The sequence below is a fragment of the Poecilia formosa genome, unplaced genomic scaffold (genome assembly GCF_000485575.1).
Source record: "Poecilia formosa unplaced genomic scaffold, Poecilia_formosa-5.1.2 Scaffold851, whole genome shotgun sequence".
NCBI lineage: Eukaryota > Metazoa > Chordata > Actinopteri > Cyprinodontiformes > Poeciliidae > Poecilia > Poecilia formosa.
In genome coordinates, this window is record NW_006800790.1 from 1,238 (window position 1) to 20,799 (window position 19,562).

General features: G+C 38.5%; 1 protein-coding gene across 1 annotated transcript; it reads right to left on the bottom strand.

Annotated features, from left to right (window-relative positions):
• Nucleotides 1–635: 635 nt before the first annotated feature.
• Nucleotides 636–15,653, bottom strand: LOC103131839 (cGMP-specific 3',5'-cyclic phosphodiesterase-like). Its single transcript, XM_007543573.2, has 4 exons — nt 14,802–15,653; nt 1,358–1,466; nt 1,200–1,275; nt 636–865 (listed from the first exon to the last, which is right to left on the bottom strand). Exons 1-4 carry the CDS (start codon nt 14,843–14,845, stop codon nt 636–638), a joined length of 459 nt encoding a protein of 152 aa, XP_007543635.1. The 5' UTR covers nt 14,846–15,653.
• Nucleotides 15,654–19,562: the final 3,909 nt, after the last annotated feature.

A 19,562-nucleotide genomic window follows, 5' to 3' on the forward strand; every position in this document is an offset into this window, starting at 1 on the left:
ATTCAAGTTTATGCAGCCTGGAATTGGAAAATATGCATACAAATTATTATATCAAAACTAAATTATAATTGTGCACACAGTGTATAGTTGGAACAATAATTAAAAGAAATGGGTAATTTCTGACTCAACATAAAGAGAACCTAAAGTCATTCTATTCCAAATATGAAGACTCCCTGACTCCCTCCCACTTTCAGTCGGCCCATTCCCCCTTTGTGTCCCAAACAAAGAAAATATTTTGGAGACAAGATGTGACATCTTCAAAGGTTGCAATATTGTTGTAAAAGTCAACTCTGCTTTAATTTCTTCAGAACTTTCTCCCTGACATGTGTGCTGTGTTTAATAGGCCACTGTAATCATGAGTAGTTGATATTCAAAATTGGTGATATCAGACTGTTTTCCAATATCAATATTGGACCGTGACATTCCTATCTATCTCCATTCTTGGGGGCACAGCCAATCAGTGCCAAGGAATATGAACGCCTGGATTGGGTGCTTTAATGTCAGCCAACACTGTCATTCAGCTTCCCATTTTCTTTCAAATATTTGAGATATGCTGTACAAAAAAAATCTGCATATGTTCCGCAGATAATTTGGAGATACTTTTCACAAAAAAATCTTTGAACACTGAACCATGACTAGGCGGGATCCAATGTGTTCTTCCAGATCTGAACAAGGTAAGCGGGGCTGACCTCCAGAGTGACCTCCTGTTTGGCCATGGCTCTCTCCACAGTCTCATACATCTGTGTGTTCTGAATGCCAAGGCCACAGAAGATGGCAAACGCTTCCAAGAACTGCTCATCGTTTCTGTTGAAGGTCTTGACGGTGCTTGACGCTTCGTCCGTTTTGTTCACCAACTGGCACACACCTACAAGCACGCACACACGCAAGCAGACACACAAAACACAAATTGTTCAATTTGGTTCTTACATGGAAATTTAGTAAATCACCCCCACTAGCATTACACTGCCACCACTATGGAAAACCCTGGACATGTTTCAGTCATGAGACTTTAAAAGTCAATGGGTGCAGTAGAGTTTATTGCTATAGAGTTTAGAGTTTATTGCTAAATGCTACAGTCTACCTGTAGCATTTATTTTAAAAAATCCCTTGTTTTGCTGAACCTTGAGCTGGTCTACCAGATTCAATCCCAACACGGTGAAATTTGGGCCAGTAAACAAAGAAAGCAACAAGGCCCATACCTATGACTTTGTCTTTCTTGCCATTTCTGATTGGAGTGCAGAGCAAACTTTTTATCCGACAATCAGGGCTCTCACACTGTTAAATAACAAAGGGGATTACTTAATAGGAATGGGAAAAAAATGAAATAAAGAAAAGTGAGGAAGTGTGAGGCACAGACTGTCCAAGGGAAGCGCAGGTCCTTGGTGACGTCGGTGATGTTGAGAGGTTGCATGGTGTTTCTAACATACTGAGCGTACATGTAGTTTATCCGACTGACATCACAGTCTCTGAGGAAGAAAACACACAACATAGCAAATACCTTTAGTTACATTCAAATGGAACAAGCAAAGCATCATAAACTGATAAGGTCATCTTCACAAATAGTTATATCTGTATTTGAACAGATCACAGAGTGTGGATTTAGTTTAGGGCTGGGAAACATATTTATGAGACATTTGAAATATATGGAATTTATCCGTCTGTGCCTAATTCACTAGGAACTTATGTTTATCTACTGATCCTGAACACAGGACTGTCCCCAGCTCGCCATTAAAAGTCTAAACATTCAGTCAGTGAGAAAAACAGCACATGAACAGAAGAGCAACTTATTGACCCTTTGCACAAGATGTCATGTGCTTCAGAGAGTAGTCCACTCTCCACGACAGACGGCAAAACAACCTGTGTGTGCGTTGATACCTTTAAAGCTTGTTAGGGTACAGGCACTTGGTAGCCAAATATCCCTTTTATTTTGTTCATTCCACTGTAAATAGCTTGTTTTGTTCATTTATCCACTACATACAAAAAGCACTAACCACATGAAATAAAATGTGCTGCAGTATTTTCCTAGAGGGAGTTGTACAGCCAACAATATTTCTGTTATCAGGAAGCTGAACTACAATCACATCTTATAACTGTACATGTTTTCAAAATGATATTTTACTAATTGCACTGTGATATTACATTATAAAATGACAATTTTTGGCCATCTGATGAAGTATCTGGGAAAATAAGTTGCCATGTGCCACACGTGCCTGGATTAGTTGGATCTGACTAAGCATGGACTTCTAACTGGATCATGAGTCCAAAACATGGATAAAATCTGATTAAGGCCATCTGTAAGCAGACCAGACCAATTCCACCAAAACATCTGCTTGTTCTAAGCAACAATGAAGAATTAAACATCTGGATTGTAGCTGGAGGAACTGCAGCTTAAGGGCAACACCTGAGTCCTTTTCTGAGAGCCGAGCTGTATGTCTGTTGGTTTGCGATGGAAAATCAGACAGGATCCAGAAATTGTAAAGCTCTGAATTTTTTCTTTTTGCAGTTCTTGAAACTTTACAATCCAGTTCACAGCATAACATGCATTCAATCAACAAGAGGGAGAGTCTCCCTCTGATCTAAAACACCTGGCTTTTAAAGGTTTGGCTCCTACCAGGACTAATTAAAGGGTGGAGACAACAGTTACATTTCCAGATAGAAAAAACGAATTTGTACTAGAATATATTCCTACAAAAATATTTACACAATTACAATTAACTAAAACAACTTCAAAACTAAAACAAAAACAATCTGGGGCTAAACAAAATCCAAAAACTTCTCCCCTCCCTCTCAAACAATGGATTTCCCTAGTGAGGCTGATTGAAAACACCTTGTCAGCACTGCTCATGGGCGCGCTTCCATGGCAACACATGACCAGGTAACCTCAACGAGAAGAGAGAATGATTAAAACAAAATACTAAATAAAGTCAGTTACTTCCTCCAGACATGAAATACATTTACCAGATAAATTAAAATATAGAAGTACAAAAAAAATCAGCACCAATTAGGGCGGGGTAAATCCCTCACACTGTCACATCTGTAAGCCTGTAAGATTTAGCTAGCCATAATGCCACGCCACAAATGGGGAGATTATTAATGGATATAGAGCATGTCAAATAGAAATTGTGTTTTGGGAGTATGTATTGCAAGATGGAAAACAAAAACACAAATAGAGCATTTATGAGTAGAAAGAAAGTGTTCATTAGTGTGCCCACAGATATTCCTATATGTACCCATATTAGGACTTTGCATTCACTAAAGTTTTGGCGCTAACTAACTGAGTTCAGAACAACTGCAAAAAAGTGAGGACCAGGAAAATTTCCACAAAATTCCACCATTTGCTATAATAATCCTCCCCAGACAGCAAGTAATGGTAATTCAATGTTGAGTTATGGTCAAAAAGGTTGGTGAAGGTCGACAATTAATGGTGAAGACGTCATTGAATAAATGTTGTTTTCTGGTCAAATTTGAATGATGAAATACCAACGTCTGATCAACATCCGATCAATGTTGAATCAATGGATGCTGTTTGTCACATCCCTTTTCCTCCTCTCCTTTCTGAGCTGTGGGTGAGAGGATTTTATTATTGGCTGGGGTTTATCACAAGTTAAATCAAGTACTACATTAAGCACTGCTTAAGACAGTGGATTGTGATATCTTTCTAATAAAAAGTGGTTTTGTTTGTCGTTCATTTTATGGACTAAATTAATTAACTAAATTAATCTCACTTAATTCATTTGGGTTAGTGATAAAAACTTACTTTTTTGTGTTCAATTAACTTAAAAGTTACAAATCTAACTAACTTAAATTAACTAAACTAACTTAAAAAAAAACTTTTTACTTTGACTTTACTTGAAACAATTGAGTTCAATGCCGGTTTTGAATCCTAAGTCTGACAACTCTCATCCAGCTAAATAGTTGGATGAACATCCACCTGTTTAGCTTTATGTTTATCCAACTCAATTTATTAAGATTTTTTAAAAACTTAATTCATTAAGTGTGTTTAACATGACCAATTTAAGTCACTATTACTCAAATCATTTACTTTTGTCTAATAAATAATTCAAATCTCTTTGATTAAATTCTAAAATCAACCAAAACTTTTAAGTTCCAAACTAAAAAGAATTAAAATATCCAAAAGTACATTATTACTCACATTGTACTTAAAATACGGCTGGACTTTAAATTATTTTAAATGTATGTTTTAACATGCTGTTTTAGTTTTTCAAAGATCCTGTACACTGAATAAAGACAAATGATAAATGAAGAAAATTAATAATTAAGAACTCTCGAAAAAGAGTATTCTTAGAGTACACTTCTTAAAGTGTTCTCTCAAAAGTGTATTTGAAACAATTAAGTTCAGTGCTGTGTTCATATGCTACATCTGACATCTTGACAGAAACCTCACCAGGGACACAGAAGCTGCGGTGGTGTAAGGGTAGAGGACAACCCACATGAGGAGACTTTAGTCCTCGACGCGGCCGTCACAGGTTCAATTCCAGCCTGATGATCTTTGCTGCATGTCTTCCCTCTCTGTCATTACCAGTGGTTGATAAAGTACTCAAAAAATGTACTTAAGTAAAAGTACCACATTAACATTTGTACTTAAGTTAAAGTAAAAAAGTACTGGCTTTTAAAAATACTTAAGCATTAAAAGTAAAAGTACTTGCTGAATGCATTACCTAATCGTTAATAAAATATCATTAAGTGTGCCTATTGTATTTAATTTTAATACATTAGTAATGTGCCATTTTAATGAACAATGCCACAGATAAAGCATGTTTTTATTGTGTTTACTCTCTGTAACATAGTTTAGACTTAGATATGTGATTCTATGCATCATAATTTCAGGGATGAAAACATCTTGTCTCCTGTCCTAACATAGCATAAACTTCACTTTTTTTGCCACTAGTGGCATTTATTTTTAAAGAAATCCAACAGAAAGGGGATGGGAAGAAGGTGGGTGGGGGAGGACATGGAACCAAGGAGCCACGTAGCAGAGTTGTAGTCAAGACCACCTAATGCCAAGTCAAGACCAGCACCCTGCACTACATGACACAATAAAATTAAGTGTACCTATCAAAACTGGTTCTCAAACTGATCTGAAAGATCCACATTCCCATAAAACACCTATTAAATACTTAGAGCTGAAATAAATGTAACCAGTATCAATTCAAACTCTTCTAAATTCTGCTTTGTTTCCATCTCTGTGCCACAATCCGCAGAGGTCTCCAGGCATCCTTAAAAAGATAACGCCCTGGGCGGTTGCCCATATTGCCCATGTCAGAAACCACAACTGTCTGCACTATTAAAGATAGCAATTAAGGCAAGGATTAACAGTAAACAATGCTCAACTATGAACACTGTCCATTAAACAAGGCCCCTGTCGCATATTGTTGGAATTATTAGCTTAATTATACTAATTTTAATGTTAGCTTTAATTTTCAATCACATTTAAATTTTAGACAAAATTAACATTGTTTTAAATAGGCCCAAATTTAAGTTAAATTTAAATTCATGCTTCAATCAATATAATTTCATCACTAGAATAGTTTTGTTAGATTACCATGATTTGATTAAAAGTAGTTTAAACTGCAGTTTTCTATATTAAATTACAGCCATGATCACTATGGAAGTTATGCATTTATTAGAAAATGTGTGTGTCACGGAGATCGTCTTAGCTTAAACTAAGCCTGTATGCTTTTGGAATATAAGTATGTGAGAACACTGCAAACTTATGTGTCTAGGGTCAAAGGACCATTTATATGTGTCTTAGCCTTTCGGTGAACCCAGCAAGCATAAACAGAGACATGAAATGTGGTTCTCTGAACATAAAGCTTTCTCCCTGTGTTTGGATAAGAACTGATAACATTCTGTCTCACGAAAGAGACAAAAACTTCTTAAAGTTCAGAGAAAAAACAGACTTTCCACAGTCGTAAATCTTATTTCATGCCGCTAAAGGCACTCCCCTAATTTACATACGGTACAGAGGAGAACACACCTTCTTGAACAAAAGAGGGTGCCTGGAAATGTTAGGGCAGAGCACCACGTGTTTCTCTTGAGATGTGTTTGTCTTGAAAATGTGTCTCTGTATTCCGTCTTCGTTTATTGTCTTTGTCTCAGGTAATTATGTATTGGTAGGTGGTTTCGGATGATTATGATGAGCTGAAACTTTATGCATTTGATTGTTCAATAATTCTCTATGATCGTACTTGAACAGCGATTTGATTTGTTGTCTCTATGGTTTCTGTTGATACAAACGACGTAGCCATGAGAGAAATACGACAACGGGCATAAGAGAGGTTTTTAATACTTATTCTCTCAACAATATTTATCTAAATCCATGGTGAAATGATTTTAGTGGTACTTAGCAGCAAGAGGGGCCCCTAAATAAAATTCTGCTCAAGGCCTCATACAATCTTGGACTGACCCTGCATGATGAGTTAAATCCGCTGCACTGCACATCTTCCTGCTGGATACAGAGGACAAACAGGAGGTTTAATTTATGTGGCTTTAGTGTGAGCCAGTGTGTTTGAATGAAAGCAGGCGCACGCAATCTGCACCGAGGTACACTTTAGAGATCAAGCTGTGACAGCAGTTGAAGCGACTGGTACATGCTCCCTGTTCAATGCATCAAAAAACTAGAAACCTATCTTTCAGGAACAATTCTGCTCTGCTAGTAAAATGCAGGGCAGAATCAGTCTGGAGATGCTTGCAGTCCCACTAATAAAAAAACAAAACAGGGTGTGCTGTGGTGGTGCAGGTGTTAAGCACAACTTTTGTATGGAGGCCTTAGTCCTTAATGCAGCTGTCACAGGTTCGATTCCCGGCCTGGTGACCTTTGCCGCATGTCTTCCCCCTTTTCTCATTACCAACTTTCCTGTCAATTAACTATCAAAAAAAGGCCACTAGAGCCGATAAAACCTTTTAAAAAGTAAAGCTTAGCCTGTGGCTGGGGTGAAGAAACCCTAATGTTGATTTCACATGTAAGTCACCAACCACTTTCAATATCATTTTAATGTGTGGATTTATTGTGCTTGGTCTAGAACCAGCTTCCAAATCTAACTCATTTGTATAAATATTTTGGTAATACATTTGGTAATACTCTTTACACTACCAGAATCTTCACATAACTTTTATACTTTTGGCTGCCTGAGGAGACATTTTGAATATTAAATCAGGTGTTATGATTAGTTACTCAGTACTTCGGTAGTTTACCAAATACTTTTTTGCCCAGCAATCAGCCTGGGTCTGACCTAAATCTCACTAATTAAAGGGTTGTGTTGGCTTCAATAATGTATTTTTTTTTGTAAAAACATTTTTAAAAAGTTTTCTAAAAGTTTATTTTTAATTTGCAGCCTGAAGGGTGGAAAACCTTCAGGCTGCTAGAAGCTGCTTAAGGATTTCATTTTCATTTCAAGCTGAAGAAAGATTTCATTTTTCAGCATCACCACGAGTCCAAACATACATCAAATCAAAAGATGTTTCAACAAAGTATTAGTTCAATACAAGGTTTTCCCCATTGTATTATAAGCCTGGCGGCCTGCCACGCTTTGCTAGGCCCCCTGCCAGGCTAAGCATTGCTTGATTTTACTTTTAGAAAAATTAATAATTGGCGGGGGGAATGCTTCATCTTATTTAATTCTTTTAATCTTAAAGCCGAATTGCAAGCGTGATATAGAAATATTAAAATGTGTTCTTTGATAATGTATACTATGCTCTTTGACAATATAATGTGTTTCATAACCTGATCACGCTCTGAGCTCATGCTAAACAATGCCCGAGGCCCGTGGTCAATGTGACCCGGGCGGCGGCCGCACTATTCTTGGAGGACCTACCTGGGAGAGAGGAAGTGGCCATTCTTCGCTCTCACGCAAGGATGTTTGTTAAAATCGGGGTAGTCCCTCGTCTTGGCAGAGTCTGCCGTGGGTTGCGTACGAACGTCCAGCCACGTGAATGCTGCTCTCTGCCTGGACTGACGGCTCTCCAGTCCATGTGTCACGGTAAGAGCGATATATTAAAGGACAATATTTAGCATCACGTATAAATGTATGAATGATTGCTTTGCTGAAATCTGTGGCGTAATAAAAGACACATTTATTCTAGCAGATCAGCGTGTTGACTCATTTTTGTTGCCGATCACCTCCGATCCTGTTCAGAATTTCACGGAACACAAGCGTCTCAGAGTTTCACTTGTGGAGGACAGTAATTTCTAAAAGATTTATAGGTTTATGTATTTAAAGCCGGCTGCCCTCGGACCAATAACATAGCGCGCGCTGCTGCTGCTTTATCTCTGAAGTTGCCTCAGCGCAGATCGCGCGCGCCTCCTTTCACTCAAACTGGACACAAGCTGACCTGTCTGGATATTTACATCAACCCCCTGTAAGGAATTATGATTCTTTGGAGAACTCTATATCAAGATAAGAGCTTAAAACGAACCGCGTTAGCTCTGGTTGCGCAGCTCTATGTGAACCACCAGAATAATTTGTAGTCGCGCTTTCAGAGGTGAGAGTTGAGGGAGCAGTGAGAATGATTTATATTTGTGAGCAAAACATTACGCGGCATTTACACCTCAACACGCTGCCCAACGTGTGGCTCTGTCTTCCCTGTAAAGTTTAAGTATGGTCCCGTTTGGCCAGTGCGTTAGTGGTTAACCAACCAGTACTAACCTCATCATGCAGGTTCAGCCTGGTGAGAAGCTTTCACGCTCGCCTCGAAGTCACGCATCACGCTGATTTTATATTATTTTATTATTATTTTTAGTAATAATTTTTCCAGATACACGATGCATCAAAACCAGGGTTGCCACCTTTCAGAAATCAAAACAAGAGACGCCTAACACGGCACATCGCCCATTGGGGTGGGATGTATAATATTTTATGGCAGTGTTTTTTGTCTTTAAAAAGTGATCCACAGAGCAGTTGTTCATGCATAGAGGTTGTACTCTATGTACTCCAATCAGAGTAGTATACTTTAAATACGTTTAATTAACCAAGTGTAAAAAGTATTTGGTAAACCACTGAGTAACTGATCATAACACCTAATTTAATATTCAAAATGTGTCCTCAGACAGCCAAAAGTATAAAAGTTATGTGAACATTCTGATATTTTACAGAGTATTACCAAAATATTTATATAAATAAGGAGTTAGGTTTGGAGGCTGGTTCTAGACCAGATTTACCACAGGGGCCAGGATAGTTGGTGTTTTTCCACGGCAACACTTGAAAAAGAGTAAAACAAACAAAACAAAAAAAACCAAACAAACAAACAAAAAAATAAACAGAGCAATATTTCATCAGTTGATATAATAAGTGAGCCAAACAGCCACATGTCTCCAGAGATCCAGTTTGCAGATCCCTGGCAAATGGAAAGTGTGATCCTATACAGCAGCTAAAAGTGCACACTCAAAAAAATGAACTTAGGGGGTTATTAGATTAATAAAAGAATATCATGTACTTTTAACACAATAATTTCATGTTTTAAACAAAAACGTGATAAAATCATGTTGAACAAACAAGAAATTCATCAACTTAACGTTTATGAAATTGAATCATGTTGAGATAACACGATTCATTATNTATTTTATTTTTTTTAATCTTAAAGCCGAATTGCAAGCGTGATATAGAAATATTAAAATATGCTCTTTGACAATATAATGTGTTTCATAACCTTATCACGCTCTGAGCTCATGCTAAACAATGCCCGAGGCTCGTGGTCATTGTGACCCGGGCGGCGGCCGCACTATGGACCTACCTGGGAGAGAGGAAGTGGCCATTCTTCGCTCTCACGCAAGGATGTTTGTTAAAGAGTATAAAATCGGGGTAAGTCCCTCATCTTGGCAGAGTCTGCTGTGGGTTGCGTACGAACGTCCAGCCACGTGAATGCTGCTCTCTGCCTGGACTGACGGCTCTCCAGTCCATGTGTCACGGTAAGAGCGATATATTAAAGGACAATATTTAGCATCACGTATAAATGTATGAATGATTGCTTTGCTGAAATCTGTGGCGTAATAAAAGACACATTTATTCTAGCAGATCAGCGTGTTGACTCATTTTTGTTGCCGATCACTTCTGATTCTGTTCAAAATTTCACGGAACACAAGCGTCTCAGAGTTTCACTTGTGGAGGACAGTAATTTCTAAAAGATTTATAGGTTTATGTATTTAAAGCCGGCTGCGCTCGGACAAATAACACAGCGCGCGCTGCTGCTGCTTTATCTCTGAAGTTGCCTCAGCGCAGATCGCGCGCGCCTCCTTTCACTCAAACTGGACACAAGCTGACCTGTCTGGATATTTACATCAACCCCCTGTAAGGAATTATGATTCTTTGGAGAACTCTATATCAAGATAAGAGCTTAAAACGAACCGCGTTAGCTCTGGTTGCGCAGCTCTATGTGAACCACCAGAATAATTTGTAGTCGCGCTTTCAGAGGTGAGGGTTGAGGGAGCGGTGAGAATGATTTATATTTGTGAGCAAAACATTACGCGGCATTTACACCTCAACACGCTGCCCGACGTGTGGCTCTGTCTTCCCTGTAAAGTTTATGTATGGTCCCGTTTAGCCAGTGCGTTAGTGGTTAACCAACCAGTACTAACCTCATCATGCAGGTTCAGCCTGGTGAGAAGCTTTCATGCTCGCCTCGAAGTCACGCATCACGCTGATTTTATATTATTATATTATTATTTTTAGTAATAATTTTTCCAGATACACGATGCATCAAAACTAGGGTTGCCACCTTTCAGAAATCAAAACAAGAGACGAATAACACGGCACACCGCCCTTGGGGTGGGATGTATAATATTTTATGGCAGTGGTTTTTGTCTTTAAAAAGTGATCCACAGAGCAGTTGTTCATGCATAGAGGTTGGTTAGTACCCCAAAATTGTACTCCAATCAGAGTAGTATACTTTAAATACGTTTAATTAACCAAGTGTAAAAAGTATTTGGTAAACCACTGAGTAACTGATCATAACACCTAATTTAATATTCAAAATGTGTCCTCAGACAGCCAAAAGTATAAAAGTTATGTGAACATTCTGATATTTTACAGAGTATTACCAAAACATTTATATAAATAAGGAGTTAGGTTTGGAGGCTGGTTCTAGACCAGATTTACCACAGGGGCCAGGATAGTTGGTGTTTTTCCACGGCAACACTTGAAAAAGAGTAAAACAAACAAACAAAACAAAAAAAACCCCCCAAAAAAACAGAGCAATATTTCATCATTTGAATAAGTCAGCTAAAGACCCACTTGCATCTCCAGAGATCCAGGTTGCAGATCCCTGGCAGATGGAAAGTGTGATCCTATACAGCAGCTAAAAGTGCAGCACTATAATTTTTAATTCATTGTTAAAGTAAAATTGTGCAGGTTAAAAAAATCCGCCACTGAGTATTAACACAAGACATTTATTTAGTATAACTTCTTTGGTACCCCGTTGGCCCCATCTAGAACCGCCCCTGGACCGCAGGTCTGTGTCTGGTGCATTAATGACCACTGAACAATGAATTCATAAAATATGCGTCGGTTCGTAGCATTCTGGGAGTCCTGTGTAGCTCCCGCAAAGAGAAATTAGCTGACCTTAATATTTCTTGTGTTTTATTTTGGTCATTATTGTTACACTTAGTGTTAATATGTGTGCATGTCTATCGGACAATTATAGAAATACGGAACAAATTGCGTCCCGTATCGGTTCAATACGGGACGCAACATTTAACAGCGAAATACGGGACAATTCCGTATTTTACGGGACGGGTGGCAACCCTAATCAAAACATATCAAATGCTTTGTCCACTTAGTCAGACAGAGTTAAATTTGTATTTGTGAACAAACAGATCTCAAAGATTAAACTCACAGCGTCAGATTGTTGCTATGGTAACAAAACAATCTAACTATGAATATTGTTCTTTGAACTTTTACAAAGTAAACTTGCCAGCTCCTTAAAATCTTACATTTAAATGTTAAACAATTTAAAATATTTTAATTTATGTATGCTGAAATCATTAGATGAAATTTAGCAGCATTGATCATCTCAATAAACAAATGTTACATTTATGTATCTGTGGTCTGTGTTAAAATATTAGCATTTATGGGGCCCTGAAGGCCTGAGGGGCCTGATGGAGCCGCTGACTTAATTTGGATTAAACAGAAGTGCAAATAATTGATATTCATTGAATTTGAATTTTTTGATTAGTTGTTTTTAAGACCAGTTGTGGGTTTAAATAGTGTTTCACTGGCGATGTTTTCCCGTAACATATCTAATCCAGTAATATTTTTACTTTTTCTGTCTACTTAGCATCTTTTAATATACAAACATAGTGCACCGCCGGTAGACCGCCTCAGTGCCCCCGACCACCGGGCTTAGCAAATTTTCTGGGGGAAAATTTGCTAATCATAACATTGCACCTTTTTTATGTTTTATATTTTTCCCACACATATTGAATTTTGTCTGTTAAATTGTACATAATATACTGTATGTTGCATTGAAGGTGAAGAAAGTAAAGTAAGTTCAGAAATGCTTCATGATCTCATCTTTTTACCTCTGGTATTTTAGTAGAAATGTAACCACAGCTGGAAGTCACTATGCCATTTTAGACTGTCCAGCTGGTTTCACATTGTCATCAATGGTCTGCACCAATACACTGAGATCAAGGCATTATTTCTGAGTGTCTAACTTTTTGTTCTTTCTTGGCTTTTACACAAAGCCTCAGGCTAATTTCTCATCAGTCTGTTGCGGTGCCCTGCAACAGACTCCCACCTGTCCAGGCGACCCCACCTTGGATGGAATGGATGGACGGACGGACGGACGGACGGAGTTGCGTGCAACTAAATTCAGCACGCATAATCAGATTGACATTCTGAGCATCCATTTAGTTTCTTTGCTCGCTCACTCAGTTCACTTTTTCTCTCCCTCCTCTCTGTTCGATTGAGTTAAACGAGGCCTCACTACTGCCATCACCCAAAAAGTGTGACAGTATAACTATAGATTTCTGTATGGAAGCACAATCCAGCTCTGTATCCGGGGCAACTTAATTGTTCAATTTTTTCTACTTGAAATGCTCCGACTGTGATTCTTGCGAGTTGGATAAACATTGGTTTTGCTCGACTGAACTTCCTGCTTTGGAGAAACAGATGGTGGGTCACTGGGAAGCCGCAGGCCTTGGTTAATGCCACTATAAAAAGCCTCCTGTGGTTGGAGCCGGCTAAAGCCAACATCCTGCAGGACCCCTCCCCTCCCAAGTTGGCCCTGTTGGAGATGTCCAATTTTGCTGAATTTGATCTTGCCAAGAGGAAATCCAGCACAAACACATAATGACATTCACAGAAGTGATTAGGTTAGGAGAAACTGCACTGGAAGCTGGTTGAAAAAGAGAAGGATATCTAAAGGACAACATGGCGAAAAAGGACATCTGGTTTTTGTCTCATTCAGCTATTCTCAGAATGTTTTCCACAATTATTATTTTCTCTTTCCCTGTTCTTGTACCCACAAATAACAACCAGAAGGCGGAAAACATCCATACAGCACATTTGAACTGTTTACACTCATGGAAATAGTTTTCACTTTCTCATATATTTGAATGCCTTTTTTAATCCGCATATATATTATATTAATTAATCTTCTCTATCATTTTACCTAAGCAGGTGATGTGGAAGAAGAAACCTTCTCTTGCTCAATGTTGTCATACAGAGCGATTTTTCAGGCCAAACTAAGACTCCTGGGTTTGCATGTTCTCCCTGTGCATGGTGGGTTTTCTCCGGGTACTCCGGTTTCCTCCCACAGTCCAAAAATTTGACTGTCAAGTTTTTTCTAAATTCTCCTTAGGTATGTGTGTATGGTTGTTTTTCCTGTCTGTCTGTGTGTTGCCCTGCAGCAGATTGGCGACCTGTCCAGGGTGACCCAGCCTCTCGCCCAAAATGTCTCACTGGAGATAGGCACCAGCACCCCTCCCAACCCCATTAGGGACAAGAGTGTAAAGAAAATGGATGGACGGATGGAAGAAGTTATGAGGATTTCACCGAAGACATGAGCAATTTATCTGCAGTTTTGTAGGATGAAGCTAAATGAAATACGGCAGCAATTCTGCAATGCAGATTTGCTACCGTATTTTTTAGTTGGCATGGCAAACTCCTACCACAGTCACTACCATCATCCCAGGAAAACAGTTCATTTCACGCAATCACTATAGTCACACTAGCCGGGTAAAAACCAGTCCCTTGTCCATTAATATTTGCTTTGTCCAGAGTGTCTGGACTCTTGATTAATGGGAAACAATTGATTCCTCTGTTGAAGTCTAAAATTTTACCCAATTGACAATGTTTCCCCGTCATAATCATATCAAGATACAAGTAGCTAAATATGTCACTTACTGCTCCTCTGTCGCTGCCAGAAGCAATACTGAGGTCTAAAATGTCTGTACTTCCACAGTCTGTACAGTGCTGTTGGAATGGGTTAATGTGATTGGCTAAGTTACCCATGTAGGGTCTGTTCATATGATTGGCTGAAGCAACAAGTAAAAATGTTGTTCTGTCCATTTGTGAATCTTGTTCGGTGCATTTGTTAATACTGAGACTGTTTTTGCTCCATGCTTCTCTTTTTGATTTCAATATTATGTCAAGAAGATACATTTCCCTCCATATGATAATAATGAAACTTTATGAAGGTGTCTGTAAGACAAATATCATCAAATGGCCTCTGAGGGAGAGGGAAAAGTGTAGGTTGCAAAATTAAGGAATTATTAGTTGTGATAAATGGGGGAGGGAAGAGCAGAACCAATCTGGGACAGCCTGCAGCTAAGGGGATCCTCTTACCTTTTGGGAGTATCTAGGACTTCCCTCAGCTCCTCATGTTCCATGTGAAATACACTGGAGAAGGAATTCTACAGAAAGAATGAAACAAGTTTATTTGGCTTGGAAAATAAGCAAATAGTCTAAATTTCCTAGTTATACCAACCACTCAATGTGCTTTACACTGCAGCCAATCACATTCACAACATGCACACATCCACTCACTGATACCCAGATCAGTAGGCAACTTGAGGTTAAGTGTCACGCCAGGGACAGTGTCGGGCGCTGTTGGGAGTAAATAATTCTGTGTTTTCCTCTATCTCTTTTAGCTGCTTGCATGCTCATATATACACACACGTAGTACCCATGCACACATAGATACAAAGCTAAGGTTAAAGGAAATGACACACTAGGAATGCCCTCCAGCTTAGATGGAAGCCAACAAGAAGAATTGGGGACCATTTTGCTCTGTTGTCACATAAGGAAAGCGTGACAATGGACCAGAACCACATTTTAGTCTTAAAAAATTGAATTGATTAAATAAACTCACTGACTCTTCTTGAACCTCATACATTAAGAACCTAAATGGAGAAAGGATAATCTCCATCAGCACCTCTAACTACACCATTAGCACAAATGAGTCAGTTCTGCAATGAGCGCTACACCAAGGTTATATTTAGCGGAAGCTAATTCTAAATACTAAGTTCAATTTAAATAATATGTGTCCTTAAAAACTACAACCATCGAGGTCCAATTTACTTTTGACATTATAATTTACATGTCCTACAAAACCGTTAGATATTGTACTTGTTTATGTTTACATCTTCTGTTTATATACTTTTTACTTTCTGTGCTTCATTTTGCTCCTATGTTTCTTATTTGAAATAAAGGTTTTTTTGGGGAAAAAGGGAGAAAACAGAACTGCAGTGTGACCAGTCTCCACCCACTTCAAAATAAAAGCATGATCAAACTGTTTTTATCAAACTACTTGAAGAATACTTAACAGTTGGTAGCTAAAAGTTCAATACTAAAGTCAAACTTTATTCAACTGAAGGTTTACAAACAGCCATATAAATTAGTTCATTCGAATATATGCAGAAAAAATTTATTTAGGGGCAGCTAAGTGCACTAAAATGTTTTCATAGTTAGCAAAAAGAAAAAGCTAAAGCTCTAAAACAAAAGTATGCACACCACTGCCCAGGAGCACGTTGAAATGTGGCAGGAAAAAGGTGGAATCGGACCCACAACTTTCAGACTTCTTTTCCCTCTTCCTACTCTTTGACCTTAAAGTGAGCACCCAACTTGAGATGTTGGACGGCTTTTGGACGCGCACAACCCATTTGGTCTGAATGCAGATTTTAGCTTATCTAACAGATTACATACTTGGTCTGAGTTCACTCAAGCTCATTCTAGGGAGAAGCTCCTCTGTGTTTTATCCTGAGTGCTCTAGTCATATTAGGTACCTCCTACCCTGACATTAGGTTATCACAACATAGCTCAGCTCAAAATATCCAACAGTAAAACCACGCACACTGCCTGGAAGTAAAGTAGGGAAAAGGAGGTGTTGATCTATTAATTAAGCCTTTCATCAAGCAGAGTTTACTTCAACACTCCTTTTGCCTTCCCCCCTTATAGGGACTTGTTTTCTCTCAACTTGCGCTCTCAGACCCTCACAAAAGCATCATTTTTCCATCTAAAGTGTAGGGACAGGATGTTGAAGATGGAAGAAGCGTCTTCGCTTTGGAATAATGTGCACAATTGTGCACACATGCTATATACACAGCTTTCTCTGTAGTACTAGATCTGTCTAGGTGAGGCCAATAAAGATGTTTTAAACAGAAAAAGGAGTCAGCAATGTTATGACATTTATTGGGGTCTGTGACAGACAGGACGGTTTATAACTGGATAATACAGGATAATGGAAAATTGGACCAAATCCAGGATACATTTGGAGCTATCCATAAAAGCTGTACCTGACGAGGAAGGACAGCAAAAGAATCTCAGGAGAGCAGAGGAATTTCTGTTTCTTTCATGGATTTATCAGTGTTTTCACAGCTGATACTCTGGTAGACTTGGTTAAATTGGGGACCAAAATTACAAAATTTGTTAAATTTTCTGCTGCTGCAGTTTGTTTTTACACTGTACTCTGCTAAAGGAACCAAACCATTTGAAAAACCTGTTCATCCTCTCTCCTGGGATGGCACTGCACCAATAACCACTGAAGGAAACCAAAACCTCTAAAGAAGACAGCACAACTTCCTTCTTCACAAAATGTAAACAAAAATGGCATGAAATGAGATTTTAGCGATTATAGGATTTCTGTTTTGTCTTTGGTAAAAGACCGAAGTTGTTTCTCCTGCCAGTGCTAGTTTGTTGGCCTGGAAAGTCTGCTTCATTTGGGGAGATGTGAATTCCTAATCGAAGTCTGTGGAACCAAAAAGCAAACTCTTGGTCTTCAGTCTTGGTTCAGTTGAAGTGTCATATCTTGAATGAATATATGAATGCCAAGCGGACCAGAGACCGCTCCAAAAGCAGGAAGTGGACTAAAGTGCAGGGCTATCCTTTTTCTTACACCCTAGTCACTAGTGGGGTGAGGAGGGCTGCTGGTGCCTGTCTCCACCGAAAGTGCAGGGCATTCTGGGTAAATGCAACCAAAACAAAGAGATGTGTGTACGCTGGCGGAAGAAAAGGCTCAAAGACAAAAGTGGCATCCATTTTTGTTTGCATTTCGTGAAGAAAACATTTGCACTCAGTGTCTTCTTCAGAGGTTTTTATTTTGTTTCCTTCAGCAGTTCTTGATGCAGCGCCACCACAAGCAAAGGGGGCGAACAGGCTAAAGGCTACCTGTTGATATGACACACACTAAAAAGAAACAAGTTGAACAAAGTTGACAAATTTAAGTCAGTGTTACTCAAATCATTTAGTTTACATCAAATAAAGAAAGAAACTAATAAATTATCTCTTTTTTACCAGGGTTTTTTGGCTCAGGAGGCCTTTATTTAAGAGTAGTTAGACAGTAAAGTGGGTAATGACAGAGAGGGAAGACATGCAGCAAAGGTCATCAGGTTGGAATTGAACCTGTGACGGCCGCGTCAAGGACTAAGGTCTCCTTATGGAGCCTTATAGTCACTCAATTTATTAAGCTGGTTCAACCAGATTTGGTCCAAATTAAGTTTAGATCGAAGCACATTTTTTAATTGGTCCAATTTAATTGCTTCAATTGGTAACGGCTTCAACTTAGCTGAAGCAATTCAATTACCGGTAAGTTTCTAATAATTCAAGAAAATTTGAATTATTAGGAAAAAATAAATGATTTAAGTAAGAGTAACTTAAATTTGTCATGTTAAACACACTGAATGAGTTAAGTTATAAAAACTTAGTAAATTCAGTTGAATAGACTTAATGAAATGAGCTGGATGATCATAATAAATAGAGTTGGTCAGACTTAGGATATAAAACTGGCTTTGAACTCAATTGTTTCAAGCAAAGTTAAAGTAAAAAGTTGCTTTAAGTTAATTAAGTTATTTAGATTTGCTAAAGTAATTGAACACAAAAAAGTGAAGTTGTCATCAATAAACCAAATGAATTACGTGAGATTAATGTAAATAAGTACATAAGATGAACAACAGCCAAAAGCACTTTTTATAATGCAGTGCAGTGTGAAAGAGAACCACAGTAGCTGAAAATGTAACAAATGTTGCAGTTTTGGCTCCAAATCAAACAAAGTTTACCAGACAATCAGGTGTGAAAACATCCTTAGCTCATCTGAAAAATAAAAGTTAATTTAAGGTTTAGTTACCATTTAAAACCATGTGGTATTTTTCTTTAACAATACTGATTAATTAATATCCCCGTCTGTAGTTAATGTGACAATATGTGGAAAAGTTAGAGCACATGTAGATAATACAGTATCTATATGTGCTTATAGTTTAAGGATATAACTATTAATATAGACTGTGTGTGCAGAAATACTATGAGAAATGTTTTCTCATACGTGTCTTCATTTCCAGCTCCTTATTTCCTCTGGAGAGAATTAAACTAGTGGGGGAAGAAACATGTCCAGTGGTGATGCAGATGTCAAACCCAATCAGACATAATTTATGTAAACACCGGCAGACACACTTATACTTCCAAATGCCAACACACTGAGATACAGTGAAGTAACATTCACGCACGTAACAACCAGATGTTCCTTCAGAGCAACTTGAGTACCACAAAAAAGAGATTGGAGAATCAAAATGTCAGTTAAAGCTAAACATCTCCTGGCCTTTATAGGGGTTAAGTGCATATAGAGAGTATACAGCAGACATGTAGACAGTTCCCAATGTGAGCAAAATGAAGGCAGCAAACATTTTCTTGCTCTTTCCGGACTGCCTCTTACTTCACCTCCAAAAGACAGAAACTCTGTTCCTGTAGAAAACATTGTGTTAAAATCTGCTGACTAATGGACCTAGTTGAGAAAATACAGACATGAAATACTGACACCTGCATAAAGATGGAAAATAAGCCAGAAGTCCTTAACCTCTGGGTAAATGTTTGGTAGGGAAAGAAACAGATTAGAGACAAAGAGGGGAGGTAAGCAATGAGGAGCCAGCTTGTCTGGACAGAGAGAGTTCATGAGAGGGACAAATGCATACGAGCTGAGGCTACATCAGCAGCTACAGTGACTAGAGAAAGTATTGGGCCCCTTGAACTTGGCAACCTTTTCCCACTTTTCAGGCTTCAAACATAAAGAATCAACAAGTGAAACACAATTGTGAGGTGGAACGAAATTTATTATATATT

Bases quoted from the DNA above. Each gene is read 5' to 3' on its own strand.
- LOC103131839 (XM_007543573.2), bottom strand. From the start codon at position 14,845: ATGGAACATGAGGAGCTGAGGGAAGTCCTAGATACTCCCAAAAG. The intron at 1,467-14,801 runs GTAAGAGGATCC...TTTCTTCCTCAG, and splicing joins GTCCTAGATACTCCCAAAAG to AGACTGTGATGTCAGTCGGA. The intron at 866-1,199 runs GTATGGGCCTTG...GCGTGCTTGTAG, and splicing joins CAAGAAAGACAAAGTCATAG to GTGTGTGCCAGTTGGTGAAC.